Here is a 20,136-nt window from a genome sequence, read left to right on the forward strand (position 1 = left end):
ATAATAAACTTTATGTTAATATATAGGGTAAAATACACGTTTAGTACTTTAACTATCGTGATTTTGTTATGTTTTCGTCATTCAATTATTTTTTAAATCGTGTCTAACGTTATGCTTTTGTTTCATTTCGATCGTCATTGTTAAAATTTTAATATAACGGCTGACGTGACATTTTAAAAATCAATGATGACATGGCATTATCTTATGGTGACACGTCAACATCATCATTAATTTTTTTAATGGTGGGTGACCAAAATAAAACCAAAACGTAATTTTAGGTATGATTTTGAAACAAAAAAATAGTTGGATGACCACAACGGAATAAACGTGATAATTGGAGTACTAAATGTATAGTTTACCCATATATATATATATATATATATATATGGTAAAATCATATTATAAAGCACTTAAGTGGAAATTCTTGTACCTTTTATCTAGTTGAACTGGTTACTTATGTTAAAAACCAGAGCTGTTAAATGAAGGAGTTGACTTAAAAGGTGTCGTTATTTAAACCAATTTTCTTAGTCATTAATGCTTGATTAAATTACTCTTTGTATTTGTCTGATTGATGCAGAAAGAGACAAACACAAGTTGCGAATAATCTACAACTTAATTATCAGATTCAATACCATTAATTTAAGTCTAATATTCTTGAGATCTTACTCAGTAGATTCTGCTGACCAATACATTTTTGTAATTTTGCCAATTCTACTGACTAAAACTGTATTTAAGCTTCGTAATTTGTGGGTTAATTAAGTGTACTTATTAAAACATATTGTCATGATCATGATTTATAATAGTTTAATGCACTGATGGACAGAGAATCTTGGGGGTTAGAGAAAAGTTTTGGAAAAGACGTTTGCAAGAAAGTTTTCCTTTTAATTATTTTTTGACATCCGTTATATTTATTGTGGAATTTTCTTGAATAATTTAAGATAATTATAAGATAATGTATATGTTCGGTTATATTATAGGATCAATCTCAACCATCATGCATTATATTATGTGATGGTATTATCGTAGAATATCTTAGGTCCTCGAGAAGGATCAATCTCCATGATGATGAATGACATTTCCATTTGAATATTTTAATCTATATTTACATATTAGTGTCACAAGAAGCTCCACGTCCGTAACTGATGATGCCCACATTATATGTGTGCCCAATCCATATTTTCATATTTTAATCTTCAAAATAGCATATCCATGCACATATCTTAGCTTAGCTGAAAGAAAAAAACAAAGAGAAAAGGCCCAAGCAAAGGAATAATATTATTGTTTCATAATATATTTGCCACTAAGACATACCAATATCCATCAAGAAGATGAGGCGTGCGACTGCTGATTTTTGTCCATCACTTTAATATCTACACACCTCGACGTCCACACAAATGACTATTGACTCAGCTCTCTCTCATCGTTAGCTTTTTTTCTTTTATCGCCATTGTTATACAACTTGCCAACTTGCTTATATCGTCTCCAACCTCAAGTGTATGGTCCCTCATCTTCACTAAAAGGAGCTTCAACGATGAGTTTCTTAGGCACTTCCAACAGTGAATCGTACTGTAAAAGTAAACGACAGGGTTTGTTCATTTGTGTGGAAATTGGAATCAACCATGGAAAACAATGCCATGCTTATCGTCATAATTTGAATTACTTTTGTTTGGATGTGAAGACGAGAGTCTCGCTTTTTACTATTATTATCTGTATGAAGCACTTACTAATATTATATCAACATGATATAATAAGTAAATAATTGTATATTTATTTATTATCTTAAAAATTATTAGTCAACTATTCTTAAACTGTTTATAATGTATTCAAGTCAAAACATTTTTTTTATCTTCTACCGATTGATTTTATCTCAGATACTTAACAAAGAGTGAAAAAAGAAGACGAGATTATTATTATAAATGTTGAAACTTTAAAGTATGAGAAGAGACTACCATGGTACAATTGTAGGGTGAGTTAAGGACACCGACTAACATTATAGATCAATGGAAAAGACAACACGAGGATAACAAATAATCAAAAGTTTAGCCTAACCAAAGTGAGACCTTTGATATTGACCTATTTGTTTTCAATTGTTCGTGGCTAACAAGGAACTGTTAATGTTATTTTCCGGGAATTGATTGAATTTCAGTAAGTGTTATCATGTGATCACGTACACGTGACCGGGATACAGTCTGAATAGGGGGATCGACGAAAACGCATGATCCTTGCCTTGGTTAACCTGTCAGCTAATTTCAAGCTACACCCACGCATGCATGCATGTGCACGAACAATACTCATGGTATTAAGAGGGGTAATGGTGCATAAATTACGGTAACATTTCGTATTATTGATTAAAATAAGTTTGATTCGTCGGTTGTTGATAATTACCTTTTTTAATTAAAATAATGAGTCGTGGTCGGTAAGAAAATGATCGTTCATCGATATCTAGAAGAGGAAGAAAATGAGTTATGACAAAGAATATGGTGATCGAGGACGACCAATAGCCAGAGGGAGGATGAAAGTAATATATTGTTAGGGTGTCATCCCATTTTCTAATCTCAAATGAGAGTATTTATAATGTGATTTTTAGTACGTATATAAGTAATAAAATCATAATAATTATTTATAAGTCAACAAATTAAATATATTTAGTTGTCAGACTTTATATCCATAAGTCATGTGAACTGACATCAATCGTTTTATAGTTGATTAAAGCTTGTATCTAAAGGATACATGTTATTCAAAACTTTGATAAGTGAAAAGCGTCGACTTTAATCTGGCGGAGGTTTCCAGGAGATATCCGAGAGGTATAAGACATATTAACAGTGTTGATCAAGGATTAATTATTTTTTAATATATCTAATATTCATTTAACTAAAAATTTATGAATAAAACAAAGGAAACAGTTCTTCAAAAAGTCTACAAATAAAATAATAAGAAAGAACCAACAGATAGTAATGGTTGGTTGGTGAAGCAAACAGACCATTTAAAAAGAGAATACACAAATCAGTGCCCCTCTGATTTTTTTTAAACGATGTAATTAAGATTAACTTATAATTTTTTGGATATAAATTAAGATTAACTTGTAATTATATCACTAATTCCATTTTAAAATATCCGTCGTCGACGAAGGACTACTCGGTTTCGAAAGCGAGACCTTCCACGTTCTAATCTCGCCGTCAAGGCTCCCGCTAATGATCGAAGCGACGTCACTCCGTTCGTCATCCTTAACCGCCGTCAACGACTTCACCGGTTTCAGGTGACCTTCCAAAACCGCCAAACAGCAATATTTCCCTTCCCCTCCGCGTTGCCAAATCCTAACCGTCTGATCTGCGGATCCACTCATGAGCAAATCAGAGACGTTGACTAAGCACAGAATCGCTTTCCCATGTCCTCTCAACGCTCCCGTCACTGCCATGTAATTAGCGCTATCCTCTCTCTCCCAAACAAGTATCGAACGGTCGCACGCTCCGGAAAACAGCACCGATCCGTCGGCGTTCAAAGCTAACGCGTTCACCGCTGATTTGTGCTTCTCTAATGTCGCCACCAATGAGTACCGATTCTCACCTGTCGGTTTTGACCACACTCGGATCCGTCTGTCGGCGGAGCCTGTGTAAACAGTGCCGTCAACGGTGACGGTGACGGCGTTAATGGCATCGTCGTGTGCTTTAATAGACTGTAAACAGCGGAGATCAGAAGCGCGCCATATCTTCAAGGTTTTATCCCAAGAAACGGAGTAGATCAGACCTTTATTAACCGCCAATTCAGTAACGGCGTCACCATGTTCGATCCACAGCCGTTTCACGTGACGGCGCACGTTGACGTAGTTCTTCGGGAGGATAAAACGACGTAAACGATCGTTAACGGTAGGGAGAGTGGTTATAAACTTGTGCTTCTTAGCCATGGTCATTTGCCAAACACGGATCTTACTGTCCTGGTGAGCCGTGAAGATTTTTCCGTCACAGAAAACAACACACTTAACGGAACCGGAGGATGAACCCTGGGTTTTGTATACATCACGAGGAGTGTATGTCTCGCGATCGTAGACGTTGATTTCGTCGTTAGAAGCAGCGTACAAGAAGTTACCGTGTACCGCGATGCAGGTAATCGGATGCTCCGATCGGGGCTTAATCGAAGTAACGCCGATATTAGAGGCGGAGAGCCCTAAGGTCTCCGGGAAAATATTTTCCAACGAAGGGACAGATGGAAGAGTCTGGAGGGAGGGGTTGCTATGGAGGCCACTACAGCAGATGGAGTCACTTGAAGAACCAGAAGATGACGTAGCGCCGCCGCTATCTTCGGGGGAGCTGTCTCCCGGTGACTGCGAGGGGCTTTCGAAGAAGAGTGTGGCTAGCCATGATGATCGGGCCTTCATGTGAGGCTATTTTTGATGAAGAAACAAAGAGAATTTTGGGTGCAGAGATACTAGTGACGCAGAAGCTTGGGTGTGGTTTTTATAGAGAGAGAGTTTTGCGACGGAAAAAGGAAATTGATGCCACTTGGACAAGTGATAAAGGATAAAGTACGGTTTGTCCTAGCAATCGGTTGTGAAATTAGGATGTGATTTAGAGGAAAAAAAAACTGTCATGAATTTTTACTTGAATATTAAATTTATTATTTATATTTGTTTGGATAATTTTTTAAACTTTTTTAATAAATATCTTCTCATTTTTCATTATTACTTTTAACTATTTATTTTTATTTTTTATTTTTTTATTTTAAAAAATTAATAATAGATACATTTCATGAGACAGAAAAAATAATAAATTCAGTCCGAAATAAAACCAAATTCAAATAGTAAAAAAAAAGGGAAAAACGACTGACGAATGGGGTGAGACATCATGAGTGAAGTGGGGCCTATCATCCTACTTGCTGCTTTACAGTTGGGAGTGAGAAAAAATTGGAGTGGATAACCGCGTCCAATCTCCCAAACCAGCAAAGGCAAGAGAGCGGTATGCGCAAAACTTGGAATCTTCTTCCTTTCTTCTTCATTGAGGGAATGAGTATGGCACCGTACGAGCACCTTCGCTTTAGTTTGTGTACTCGTTTCATTTATTCACTAGGTGAGTTATAAAGATGTAATTTCCTGATATAATTTTGTTGATCGGAAATAAATTGGTTTCATCAACTGTGAACGTCTTCTTTTTTTAATTTAGATAGAAAATTATGATTAATAAAAAAATAACTGTTGTTTGGGGCAAAACTCTCGAGATAATGTTATCGAAAAAATTATTTCACGAGATAATGTTATCGAAAAAATTATTTCACGAGATAATGCACTCCCAAGATTAATTGCTCAAATATGGTGAAATCTACAGTATTGGTCGTAGGTCGCTATGTCATCCTGGCGACCTGATAGGTCACCATGGCTTCCCGGCGAGCTGCAGAGAGAGAATGAACATTTGCATGTGACATGCACGTCCCCAACGCATAGGTCGCCATGCGCTCCGAGTGATCTTATAGGTCGCCATGCACTCCCAACCCCCTTGTACATCCAGAAAATGATGCATGTGCCATGCACGACGTTCAGCGGAGAGAGAATGATCGCCAACACTCCCACATAGGTCGACATGCACGTCCGACGACCAAGTTTATGTTCCCTCGTGCCATAGCTGCTCCCGCTGCTCCCTCGTGCCATAGCTTCGAGATTGTCCTCTCCCGCTATCATTGTTGCATTGTTGCAGCGTAAAATCAGCTGTTGCATGCAACAATTAGTGTTGCATTATTGCAGCATTCAACTGTTGAAAAATTTACAGCCTTCAACATGAATTATACAGCTCAAATTGATTGCAGCTTACCAACCGTGCAAAGATCATTATATATTGGATATGAGGGGTTTAGGGTAGAATCATAAGAAAGAAAGAAAATTTGGCGAGAGAAAGGAAATGAAAGGAAAGGAAAAGAAGAAGAAGAAGAAAGAGAGATAAAGGCTCAAACATCGTTCGTGAGGTAATTTTTTATTGTTTAATTTAGTTTATTATATGAAATAATTAGTTTGTTAGTTTAGGGTTTAGGGTAAAACAAAAATTTAGTTAATTAGTTTGTTAGTATAAATTATTAGTTTGTTAGTTAAAGTTATATTATATTAGTTTGTTAGTTTAAGTTATATATTAGATTATATAAAAAATTAGTTAATTAGTTTCTTAGTTTAAGTTATTAAATGTAAAAAAATATTTAATTAATTTGTTAGTGTGTTTAAAAGTATATTAGGTTGTTTGTTGAAGTTTAAGCTATATTATAAAAAAAGTTAATTAGTGTTTAATTAGTTTGTTAGTTTATTATTTTAACTAAATTATATTATAATAAAGAAATAGTTTATTAGTTTAAGTTATATTATAATATATTAGATTATATAAAATTAATTTGTTTAATTTATTGTTGTTTAAAGAAATAATTTTTTACACGTACAGGGCATTATTCCACAACATTTGCCCACGTACAGATTGATTCGAAGAAAGAAATAAGAAAGAAAAAGAAAAGAAAGGAAGAAGGCATAAATACGGGGTAATTTATTAATTTTTGTTGTGTATGTGTAAATTAGTTAGTTAGTTTAGATTAAATTATATAAATTAATTTTTTTAATTTATTATCGTTTAAAAAAATATTGTGTTTAAAAATATTTAGTGTTGTTTTAAAAAATTATTTTGTTTAATTTATATTAAATTAAGTGTAAATTAGTAAGGAGTAAAAATTGAATGAAATATAATCTTAAAATTTATAACAATTAATTAACAAATTTGTTTGGTATTTAAAAAATAAAAATATTATCAAACTAATCATTATTATTAGTAATCATTACTAAATGATTTATGAAATTATCTTATCTAATTTTTTTAATCTAAATTTATATATATTTTTTATTTGTAGAGAAAATGAGCAAAAACTTTTTCACGATTGTCCATTATAATGGACCGATTATGGAAAATGAGGTCGGAGTTATTTTTCAATCTGAAAAACCAATAAATATGATGTTCAAAAAAGACATCACATTTATAGAAATGAAGTAGAAGATAGAAAGAAAAAATTCGAGCTGTAATGGATGGTTTGAGGTACAGATTTATGATATGTCCCAACCCAGTCAGATATGATGCAGTTTCACTTGAAGATGATGATGATATTTGAACCATAATTGGATTACATGAGTCAACCTATATAGCAGTTATTGAGTTATTTGTTGATGTGCGTAACATATGTGATGTTCCTGGGTCATCAAGAGATGTGGCTCGAAATTAATCTGAAATGGCTTTCGATCGTAAGTTTGAGTATCCGACATACAGGTTCCAGAACAGTTTTATGGAACTATTAGAAAGTGGAAATGAAGTCGGAGGGACATCTGCAGCAGCAGAGTATGAGACGAGAAACATACCGTAATTGGTTGTTGATATTGATGTTGAAAATCGATTGGGAGAAATTTATAATGATTTAATCGAAGATGAAGAAACCGAAGAACCCGTTTTAGGCGACGATGAAAGTTTTTTCGGTGGAGGTGTAATTAATGAAGTTCCGACACCGTATGAAGCTACTCCTCACATGTATGAGATAGACTATGATGCGATGAGGGCACCTGAATTCCCAGACATGCCACATTTACTTACGTACCAAATGTTTGAATCATTCGATAATTCTGGTGAATTTTCAGTTGAGGTGCAATTCAGAGGAAAAAATGAAGCTACGCTGGCGATTAAAGAGTACTGCATCAAATGCCATGTTGATATCCATGTTGCAGAGTCAAACCAGAAAACCCTATACGCGAAGTGTGTAAAATATGGCCCATAGTGCAAGTAGAAGATCAGAGTGTCGAAAAATCAAAGGCACGATGTTTGGGTCATCACGAGGTACAATAATCCACACACATGTTTGTGAAACTCCATCGAACAAGATCACCGACTATTGGATTCCGATGTAATATGCGAATACGTGAAGGCGATGGTTGAAAAGGATCCAAGGATATCTTGTTCAGTGTTAGTTGTATCTATTCGAAGTCAATTTGGATATTAAGTAAAATATGACAAGGTGTGGAATGCAAAGATGAAGGCAATGAAGCTGACATATGGAGATTGGGATACATCGTACAATGAGCAACCACATTTGCTACAAGCAATGAAGCGATTTATCCCATGAACCATACTAAAGTCTCAAACTATGTCCACGTATGACGAAGAAGGTCAATTTCTGCAGGGGAAGAAAATATTTCATAGACTATTTTGGGCATTCAAGGCATGTATTGAAGGATTTCCATTTTGCAAACGTATGATCCAAGTAGATGGTACGTGGTTGTATGGTCAATATAGGCCTGTATGATCTCTAATGAAACTGTAAAATTAAAATAATAATAAAATTGATTTAAATCAAATAATATAGTTAATTTAAATAATAATTAAAAATAACAGATTATACATACCTCCTTTTTGGTCTTAATGTTGATCTTCAGCCTGAACTCTTTAATGTTGTTGTGCACTAAACACGTGCCTTCAATTTTATGCCTCCATTTGTATATCAATCAAAACAAAAATATAGTCATTTTGTTCAATAATTTTAATCAAAATAAATATTTATAATAAATATTTTATATTAAAATAAATATTTTGATTAAAATAGAGAATTCATATTACCTTCCGGCAAGTGAAAAGTCAACCGCAGTCCGACTAATCGGTGTCAAAAACGGAAGTCTATGCCAAGCCCATAATTGTAGCAGCAACAAACATCCACCGATTTCTACTGTATTATTATCATTCACGACTAATGACGCCTTGCATATCTCACGATACAAGAACGCCAATATCGCCGATCCCCAGCTATATTGTCTACTATTCTCAAAATTTCTTAAAAAAAGAAGATACTGAGTGTGAACATAACTACCAGAGTTATCTGGCATCAAAATACCCCCAATCAACTGTAATATATATGCTTGTGTTGCATATATAATTTCGTGTTCCGTACTATTTGGTTGAAGTTGAAATTCATTCTTCAACCATGACAACCTTACACGCCACCCTTTACACTCTGGTGGTACGACATTTTTCCAAGAAACAAGCTGTAAAATTGTGCCACATTATTAAAATCATGTGACATTATCACCGACATCCCATTTGTTTGGACCCCGAGTTGCATTGTCACATCCTCCAGAGTTATCGTACATTCGCCACACGGCAAATGAAACGTGTGCGTTTCTGGTCTCCAACGTTCAATCAACGCAATGATCAAACCTGAAACCAACTTGTAATATCGTACAAATGTTACATACCAAAATCCAACATCTTGCAAGTTTTCTTCTATCAATCGGTGTGACTTGGCCACTTTATGTAGCCGAAGACGAAGGACTCGCTGCTCGTCCTCCTGCAATTAAATATTTCAAAAAATTTATCGCAATCATAAAATAATATTTAATTATAATTATTTATTAATTATAATTCATTAAACAAATATTTTATTCACCATTATTCTCAAATGACTTGAAAAATGTTCATTGTCAAGTCTCAGTAGTGAAATTTGGTCAGCCATTGGAATGAATATGTAAAAAAAATTAAACAACAATATTTAAAAATCATTTAATATAATCTAATATAAACTAACTAACTAATTTATAACACAACAAAAAAATTTAATATAATAACTTATAATATAATAAACTAACAAACTAAACTTTTTAAAATATAAGTTAAACGTAAACGCTAAATCCTTAAACAACTAATAAAATATTCTTTTATATAATTAAAACTAATAAACTATTTTTTTATTATAATATACTACTAATAAATAAACTTACTAACTAATTTTTTATATAATATAAATTCAACAAACAAATATAACTTAACTATTTAACTAACACAAACTAATTAAATAATTTTTTTATATAACTAACGACTAACAAAATAAACTAATTAATTATTTTTTTAACTATAACTATCAAACATACTAATTAAATTATTTTTTATTTATGTATAATATATAATTTAAACTAACAATCATATAATTTTTTATAAATAATTACAATAATACCCCTTTATATATTATTTTTTTCAATTAAGTCATTGTTTTTATTGAATAAAAATAATATTTTTTTAATTATTTCAGGTTGAGTCAGATCGGGTTTTTAAGTTATATATCGGGTCGGGTGAAATCTTGTTTTGGTCGGGTCAAGTCAAATCTCGGGTGGAGGATTTCTTATTCTCGGGTCGAGTCGTGTGGACCAAAAACTCGACCCAACCCGACCCATATCCATCCCTAATTGTAAGAGATCTAACTCATGTTTAATCGTGACATAGAGATATCTATAGTGTCTTTTAGTACTTGTTTCCAACGTAAAATCATTATAACTATTTAATGATTAGATCTTGAATTTCAATCTTGATAGATTATGTGTGTCTATTAAAAGATCATGTGGATCTATAATGAGTATTGTTAGGTATTGTTGACTAGAATCCTATGTTTAAGGGGCATACGTGAAAAAAAATCTCTTGAAGATTTTAATTTGTGGAAAACTGACAATTTTAACCGTAAGTTTAGAAGTTTTCGAAATCTCTATTAAGAGATATAACAAATTCGAATAAATATAATATATTGATGTGTTTAGGGTTTTATTATCTACGTAACTAAAGAAATATTGATATTCGATGTTATAATAGAGATTGGTCGAGAAGTATTAAAGTGTTATCACATTTTAAAATTTATAGATTTATAGATTTTTAAATTTTTATTGATTTTTATTATTTATTTAATTTTCCACTTCTTAAATTAAATATATCTCATATAATTAACAAATTCAACCCGGTGCGTGTGATCTGTAGTTGGATAAGGAAGTCAAGTAGTTGTGTCGGAGCCAACAAAAAGAACCAATGGGCATTCAAAGGAATAATGAGTTATGAGTAATAAAATCCAAATACCAGATGTGACTATTCCCTAGATTTCACATCTAACATCTTAGGCTTAGTCAACTCAACCCAGTAACGCGCCGTTATATAGGACTATACACTATAGTTCAATATCATGACATTTATATAATAAAACTTCTTAATTTAGAAAATTTTACACATTGAAATATAAATTGAGAAAATAATTTCAGTGATTAAAAATGCCTTTTAATATACGATTTTAGTTAAAAAAAAATTTGGATTTGTCAAAATGACCAACTAAATCGCAATGCGATCGATAATTCGCAACGCGATCTCCGGTATCGCAAATCAGTTTCCAGATTCGCAACGTGAACATCGACTATCGCGCGACAGCCACGACCCGAGACGAGACGGACGGCGGCGACGCGCGATAGTCCCCCTTGTTCTCTATCATTCAACAAGAAAGTGGGAAAGCCAAGCCTTAAATATCATTCCCAATAGTGTTTCCAATACTATGTGGGATTGAGCATTACCAACACTTGTTTCCAATACTATGTGATTATTCAGGAAACAATTAACAATCATGCACCTTAAAACAACTGAATCAGCAACCAATTGCATTAGTATTATACGATTAAATATGTCATAATTAAAAGTCAATCTATAATTATCGATTATTGCAATTTTAAGCAAAACATTCAAAAAAAATTGCATCACTCGCGAGAATAAAAAAAATTGTTATCGTGCAATTACAATCAATTTAAAATAAATTAGAATTGCATGAAAACTAAACGAACCACAAATACTTTTCATACAAATACTAAAGTCATTAACTATAATTCACAAATAATATCACTATTTAAGGCTCAATCCCACATAGTATTGGGAACAAGTGTTGGCAATGCTCAATCCCACATAATATTGGAAACACTATTGGGAATGATATTTAAGGCTTAGCTTTCCCACTTCCTTGTTGAGTAATTGAGAACAAGGGGGACTCTCGCGCGCAGCCGCTGCCGCCGTCCGTCTCGTCTCGTGGTCGTGGTCGTGGTCGTGGTAATACGTGTCTTCGACACGTCCGCGCGAATACTATTTTTTTAGAGAAAATTCTTAAGAACAAAAGCAATACCACCAGTCGTTGCGATTTTGGACTATCGCAACGCGAATTTGGAAAATCGCATTGCGATAGTCGATGTTCGCGTTGCGAATCTGGAAACTGATTTGCGATACCGGAGATCGCGTTGCGAATTATCGATCGCATTTCGATTTAGTTGGTTATTTTGGCAAATCTAAAAAAAGTTGGTTAAAATCATATATTATAAGGTATTTTTTGTCACTAAGGTTATTTTCTCAAATATAAATTGAGAAATAAATCAGAAAAAATTTAAATCTTGCATATTTGAGTATAACTCTTTAAAATAACTGATGAGTCTTCAAACTTAGATGGATACCCAACCGTTAGACATGTTGAATATCCATAAAATTAATTATTTAATATAAAGATGCAATGGTTTGCTGTAACTATAACTTATTGTAATATATTATTTTAGAGGTAAATTATGCATTTATTATTTAAATTATCAGTTTTGATTCGTTATAGTACTTAAGTTTTCATTTTTCTTTTCAAAACTTAAGTATGATTTAAGCACTAAACGTTTTTGGTACCTAGACTCTCATTTTTTTTAAAACTTAACGACGAGATATTAAAATGAAATAAAAATTAAACTTTAGGTATGGTTTCGAAAAATTGAAAGTTTAGGTATTGAAATAGATCAAAACTGACAGTTAAGATACTAAATCCGTAGTTTACCATTCTTTTAAAAGGAAGGGGTACTTACTAAAAAAACTTTCTTCTTAATTGGATTAAAACAAAACTTATTGTACTCCCTAATTAGAAGTGTGACTTAGAATTGGAGATATCTCTTTACAAAATTTTACTTTTAAAATAATAAAATTGATTTTTTTAAAAAAGAATGATAAATATTGATATTTTCGTATTATAAAACTTAAAAATTACAGACGGTAAGGTGATTTTTTTAATAATTTAAGATAATTATAAAGTAATATATGTTTATGATTTTTTTATCATCAACAATGCACACACAAATTACAATAGCTCGAAGTTAAAATCTCTAAAAACAATAGATTTTTGAAATCATATTTATCTATATAAGGATGAGCATGAGACTCAAATCCGACTGGTTCTGATTCTGATTCGATCAGGCTCAATCAATCAGATTTTTTTACAAAAAATTAGGTTCGGGTTCGAGTTTAGGGTGAAAAATAAACGACTTGACCAAAAAAACATATAATTTTATCTTATATTTAGGGATAATTGTAATAATGTTATTATATATATATTTTTTAATTAAATATATATTTTTATTGAATAAAAATAATATTTTTAATAAATATATTATTTTGGGATATTATTTTGGGGACGAATTAAATATATATTTTATTATTATTCAATGAGATTCCATCATGCATGACGACTCATGATTTGATATAAGCTAATAGTGCTTAAAGTGCTGTACAATCATTGATTTTGTAGCAAAATTACATTTTTCCACCACCATTATTGTATGTTCCACTTTCAAGTATTTTTTTACCCAGATTAAATCAACTTTATAAAATGAAATTTTACTTTTTCAATAAAATAATAATTTTTTTATTGTCCTTTGTTCCCATATGTAATAGGGAAAGGGGAGGTAAGATAGTAAACTTAACCCAACACCATATTGAGATCAGCTTCCGTAGAAGACCTCCGAATTATGAAATACCCTCCGTGAGACTCAATCTCACGACCTCAAAGTTAAGAACATTGTGCTCTACCAACTGAGATGGATAGTTATCTCCAATAAAATAATAATATATGAGATCTTATTATATCTACGATTCAAATCAAATAGAATATTATATATATACAAAATGTATGAATTATTATTTATGTATTACCAAAGAAAAATGTTTTTCACGAGTGAGATAAAAATGATAACAAGTATTTGATTTATTTAAATTTAAAATTCTGAAATAAATACAAATGGAACTTAAACAAATTTTAATAATGTTTTTGATTTTTTATTGATAACATACCCAAAAATTTTTCATTTTTTATAAAATTTTATGTGATAATTAATTGTATATAAAGTGAAAATAATTTATGTGGAACAAAGTAATAACAAAACTTCAAAAAATATAAATAATAAAAAAATAAGGGTCAATCCTTAATTATTATTAAGTCATCAATATAAATCAATATAGAAATTAAAATTTAGAGGGTCAATATCTATTTAACCTATTTTTAAAATTAGTAAAGATTTAATAAGTATTTAAACTAAAAAAAAATAAGGCTCTAATTTAATTTATCCACTTTCAAAATAAATAGGGATATAAAAAGTATTTAAAATTAAAAAAGTGGGTTAAGAACTAGTTTTTGTTAGTTTCAAAATTATGAGGGACCTCAGAAATAATTGGACCTAAAAGTTCAAGAGTAAAATTTAATTTTCCTAATTTCAAAAGTACAAGGGGTCTAAAGATAATTTTTCCAATAATTTCTTTTTTTATCCAAACCTATATCGACCTTATCAACATTCATCAACCATGCATCTCACGTTGAAACCCTATTTCGTTCTCGATTTAAAGACAATGAAACAATTCCCGTACAGCTCCCCCCCCCCTAATGAACTCAACTCAACAACAATGGTGCTCATCTGTAGGGAGACTGACCATTTTGAAGCTTGATCAAAGAGTAATACGCCCCAGCCCGACCCATGCCCAGGAGACCAGAATGCGATCCTTGTTCCACCACCTTCCCGCTCTTGATCACAGCTATTGAATCTGCTTTCTGTATTGTGGACAACCGATGAGCCACGACGACGCATGTTATCCGAACCATCATCTTCTCCAATGCCTTCTGGACTAGACTCTCCGACTCGCTGTCGAGTGCACTGGTTGCCTCGTCTAGGAGAAGGATCATCGGGTTCTTTAATATGGCTCGAGCCAACGCTATCCTTTGCTTCTGCCCTCCCGATAGCTTAGCTCCTCTTTCACCACAATATGTCTCGTACCCATCTTTCATGGCACTACATCACATTAATACATGCTCGTAAATGACATACACCATATATCGCAGTTTGAGGTTAATATAGAGGCATAATGTCAAATTTCTAACCATACTTTTAATAAAACAATTATTTTGATCTCTACTTTTATTTTGGAAGTACTTTAATTTCAACATTTCATTTTGAAATAAAATATCCCCAAGATAGATAGAAATCATTAGTTAATTAATACTTAATACTAATCGCTGATATGATAAGTTCTATGTGTTAAAAGTGATGATGTATTACATATTATATGTCAAAAGTGATGATGTATTACATACTACATGTCAAAAGTGATGACATAACACATGTTATATGTCCAAAGCGATGATATAATGATGTCATATATTTGATGACGTGATATATATCACGGGTTCAAAGTGATGACATGTCACATGACAAATGTCTAAAGTGATGATATATCATGTACCATTAGGGATTGGCATGGGTCGGGTTTTTGGTCCACCCGACCCTACCCGAGAACAATGAGTCCTCCACCCGAATCCCGACCCAACCAAAACAAGTTTTCACCCGACTCGACCTTGACCCGATATATAACTTAAGAACCCGACTCGACCCGAAATAATAAAATAATTATTTTTATTCAATAAAAACATACTTAATTGAAAAAAATAATATATAAAAGGGCATTATTATAATTATCCCTAAATATATAATAAAAATATATATATTTTCGGGTCGGGTTTTTTTACCCTAAACCCGATCTAAACCCCAATTTTTTTTTTATAAAAAAAACGTATCCCGATCGGGTCGGGTCGAAACCTTTCGGGTTCGGTCCCATGCACATCCTATGTACCATGCGATATGTGTTATATTATCACTTTGGTCACACGACACATGTCACATTATCACTTTAAATACGTGAATGTGCTACATCATCATTTTGGGCACATGATGATGTCACGTCAATACTTTCAACACATAATTTATCACATTTAATGATATAACATTATTTTGTCTCAAAATAAAATGTTAAAAGTTAAAGTATTTTAAAAAAAAGAATAAATGTAAAAATAATTAGTGAGTCTAACGTTAACCAAATTATTTTTGGCATTATGTGTGATATAAATAGTTAATACCTTATAAATTCATGGGCATTGGCTAGCTTTGCAGCTTTACTTATTTCAGCTTCGCTAGCTTCCTCTTGACCATATGCAATGTTTTGCCGGATAGTACCTGCAAAAAGAGTGGGCTCTTGGCTCACCAATGCAATATGCGACCTCAAGTTCCTCAAGTCATAGCTCTTGATATCGTGTTCATCGATGAATACGGATCCACTTTGTGGGTCATAAAATCTTTCAATCAAACCAATAATGGTGGATTTCCCAGATCCACTTTGCCCCACGAGCGCCATTGTTTTGCCCGCTTCGATTTTGAGACTCAACCCTTTGAAGATCATCTGGTTAGGCCTTGAAGGATAAGAGAAAAACACATTCTTCAATTCAATCTGCCCCTTATTACTTTCATCAACTTCAATCCCTTTACCATGTTCTGGTTCAATCTCACTTCTCCGATCAAGAATCGCAAATATTCTCTTGATGGCACCGCCGCCTTTGGCCAAGTCCGATGTCATGCTTCCGGTATCGGCTATGTTTTTACCGGTGCTCATCAGTATGAAGAATGCTTGGAACAGATGCTTTGGGGTCACCAATCCTTGATTTATCAGCCTCCCACCGTACCAGAATGTTAGCGCAATGGAAGCTGTTGTAAGAAACTGTGAGCTAAATAGACCAAACCCAGAAATGTAGCCTTGTTTGACGCTTTGTTGTCGGGGACCTTTCATTGTTCCTATGAACAGATGTAATATCCTTTTCTGAGAGGAAAATGCTGTGATGGTTCTATGGTTAACAATGGCTTCACTTGCTAACTGGCTCCCTTCGTTTTGTGCCTTTTGAGCTTTTTTAGACATGCTTTTCATTAGAACAGTTCGGGAGTAGAAGCATCCGATGAGCAATGGCTGAAAGGCAATCATAACAATGGCGATCCTCCATGTTACGATCAATGAAAACAGAAAGGCCAAGGAAGCACTAAAGAAAACCTGAACCAGTAACGACATTCGGTCCGCAATGAATGAACGGAATGTGCCAGCTTCGGTCGATAACCGAGCACAAACGGCGGCACTAGAGTTTTCCTCTTGATCGAACCAGCCGACCTCGAAGGTGAGTACTTTGGTGAGTGTTTTTTCACGTACCCTTTTGACTAATCGTTCGCCCATGACTGCAAAATTGTAATGTTGCAGAAGATTTGCAAAGAAACTTGAAACCGCCAGCCCGAGGAAAATTAAGCTGTAGAGTCTGATTTCGGATTTGAGCTTGGAACTGTCTTTAATGAAGTAAACGGAGGCAACCGTTCCCATGGAATAGGCGTAGATTGGTTGAATTGCTCCACTGCTCATGGCACCTATGCACCCCAGTAATGTTCTCTTCCATTCTGGTGCATTCATTCGAAACAATCGCCATGCGGATGGTTGAGAGTGAGAAGAATCATTTTTGTTCATGTCGTTTTGGTTTTGGTTCGAATGCATATCGACCGAGCTTGCAACGGTGAAGGAATATACCGGGGTGAAAGGGTATGCTGAGCCAAGAGGATATGCAGGGCTGCTTTGGTAGCTTGATCTTATACTTACTGGTGTCCCTGGAGTCCCCGGTGTTCGGCTAGTGAAGTTGTTTCTACCTTCGGGTTGATTAAACGAACCATCGGATGCTTCATTTTGCATTGCTGTTTGCTGCAACTCGACCATTTTCTTATAGGCCCCTCCGACCCCATTGTTCATTTGGATAAGTTCGTCGTGCGAGCCGGATTCTATGACTCTTCCTGATTGGATAACTGCTATCAAGTCTGCATTACGGATTGTCGAAAGTCGATGTGCAACGATAATCGTAGTCCTTCCTTGTGAGGCATTATCCAAGGCTTCCTGCACTATCTTTTCAGATTGTGCATCCAATGCACTCGTTGCTTCGTCGAGAAGAAGGATCTTCGGATCTCGGATCAGTGCCCTTGCTATGGCGATCCTTTGCTTTTGCCCTCCTGATAACTGAAGCCCGAATTGTCCTACCTGATTTGCAATGGTAACACAATTAGCTCAGCAAAACATACAACATATGAACTTCTGAAGTCATATATATCAGTTACAGCATACTATGGCTTACTTGAGTTTCATATCCATCAGGCAACTTCACAATGAAATCATGCGCATTTGTGGCCTTCGCTGCCTTAACAACAAGCTCCATCGATGCTCCTTCTTTACCAAAGAGAATGTTCTCTTTTATGGACGTTGCAAAGAGAATTGGCTCTTGATTAACCAGTCCCATTTGGGATCTCAACCATTTAATCTGAAGTTTCTTTATATTGTGTCCATCCAGGAGAATATCTCCATTGATGGGGTCGTAAAATCTTTCGAGCAAGGAAATGGTTGTCGACTTGCCGGAACCACTACCTCCAACAAGGCCTACCGTCTTTCCTGCTTGAACTTTAAGATTAAATCGATGGAGAACAAGTGTTTCGGGCCTGGATGGATAACTAAAGTCTACATCCTTGAATTCTACATCTCCTCTCACATGTGATAGGAGTTTTTCCTTTCTGTTTTCGGAGTGTATATTCGGATTCCGATCGATCATCTCGAAAATCTTCGAGGCAGCATGCCTTGCCTCTAAGATGAATGACAGATTTGGAAGAGCACTCATAACAGCCCTGAAAATTAATGTTCAACATGAAACCAGAGACCAATGTTGTTGAAAAAGGAGAAAAAAGACAAGATTATAGAATGTAACTCACAATCCTCCCATGATGATACAGATCCCAGCGACGAAGACAGCACCGCCGCTTTCACCTTTTTCAGTCACGAGAACACCGCCAACCCAAGCTTGAAAAGCCCATGCTGCATAAATCATTCCCATGCTTCCGATCAGCAAGCCTTTAGTGAAACCCTGTTTCATCCCCAGCTCCATACTTTTCTGAAGAGCATTGCTAAACTTGTCTAGAGTTTGAGACTCAGCGACATAAGAATAAACTGTTCGGATCGAGGAAATAGCATGCTCTGCAATCCCACCTGCATTACCATAAGCAGCCTTCATCTCAGCCCCTACGTTCATCAGTGCCTTACCGAATCCGAGTCCCGGGATTATGAACATTAGCGCGAAGGGCAGAGCAGCCAACGCTAGTCGCCAGGAAAGCTTGAAGCAAACCACAAGGCTTAATATGAATGATGTGAGGTGAGCCAGGCAGTTTGGTATCTGAAATCAACCATCAATCATGAGACAAATATGTACTTTTTCGAGAGCTGAGAAGGCAATCGGCAAACCTTGTCGGCGATGGTGTCTTGGATGGAATGCACATCGGAAGTGACGGTAGAGATGACCTGGAACGTCGAGGAAGAGGCTGTTTGATCATCGAAGAAACCGACTTCTTGCCTGAGAACCGATTTTAGATATTCGGTCCTCATGCGAGATGCCTGCCGTTCTGCACTTCTCGTCCAACAAACTCCCTCTGGCATATGAACATATAAGCAGTTAAAACGAAACTTTTCCCATACCAAAATGGAAATTACATTTGCACATACCAATGAAAGCAGATATTCCCACTCCGATTGCAGAATAAAGCAGCCTAAGTGCATACTGTAAAATCAAACACAGGCAGCTTGTTAACAACGTATCAAGCAAGTTAAGATCTTAATAGTACTACGTTAGCCATGGTACCTTGTCGACTACTTCATTGGAGAAAGATTGATCAGCTGACCCGTAATCGTTTAACGCGCCGCTAAGTATGTACATGTTAACAGGGGACATCATCCCGTCTCCGATGCTACCCAAAGTTCCGAAAAGCAAGAGCAGTTTGTCTATCCCATCGGCATAGCGGAACAGCCCACCACCTCCACCTTTGTTCGCCATAGCAGTGACTTCAATGTCGTTCCCTTGATGCTTGATCTTTGTGATAAGTAAAACTTATAGCTATAGAAATGTGTCTGGTTTCGGGTGAAAGGACACTTGGATTCGGGGCTTATGCGTTTTGAATTAAGTCGGCACTTGTTTTAAAGATTTGTTGGTTTCAACAATTCCAGACAAGAAAGTGTCCGTAATAGTTAATTATAACTCATGAGTAGGCTTATTAACCTATTACTAACAGGAAATCTTAGCTCAAGGTAGAGAATTCCTTGTTAATGACACCTGCTTGTCTCCTTTACC

General features: G+C 34.6%; 2 protein-coding genes across 2 annotated transcripts; both read right to left on the reverse strand.

The window, feature by feature from the left end:
* Positions 1-3,016: 3,016 nt before the first annotated feature.
* Positions 3,017-4,402, reverse strand: LOC120117984 (protein JINGUBANG-like). The gene is made up of 2 exons (XM_039138135.1): positions 3,093-4,402; positions 3,017-3,053 (listed from the first exon to the last, which is right to left on the reverse strand). Exon 1 carries the CDS (start codon positions 4,370-4,372, stop codon positions 3,095-3,097), a length of 1,278 nt encoding a protein of 425 aa, XP_038994066.1. The 5' UTR covers positions 4,373-4,402; the 3' UTR covers positions 3,017-3,053; positions 3,093-3,094.
* A 10,130-nt stretch (positions 4,403-14,532) lies between these two features.
* LOC120117985 (ABC transporter B family member 15-like) lies at positions 14,533-19,842 on the reverse strand. The gene is made up of 7 exons (XM_039138136.1): positions 19,651-19,842; positions 19,515-19,569; positions 19,257-19,441; positions 18,731-19,188; positions 18,106-18,646; positions 16,036-18,011; positions 14,533-14,914 (listed from the first exon to the last, which is right to left on the reverse strand). Exons 1-7 carry the CDS (start codon positions 19,840-19,842, stop codon positions 14,539-14,541), a joined length of 3,783 nt encoding a protein of 1,260 aa, XP_038994067.1. The 3' UTR covers positions 14,533-14,538.
* Between the last annotated feature and the right edge of the window lie 294 nt (positions 19,843-20,136).

This window comes from Hibiscus syriacus, unplaced genomic scaffold, assembly GCF_006381635.1.
Source record: "Hibiscus syriacus cultivar Baekdansim isolate YM2019G1 unplaced genomic scaffold, ASM638163v2 tig00110325_pilon, whole genome shotgun sequence".
Lineage (NCBI taxonomy): Eukaryota > Viridiplantae > Streptophyta > Magnoliopsida > Malvales > Malvaceae > Hibiscus > Hibiscus syriacus.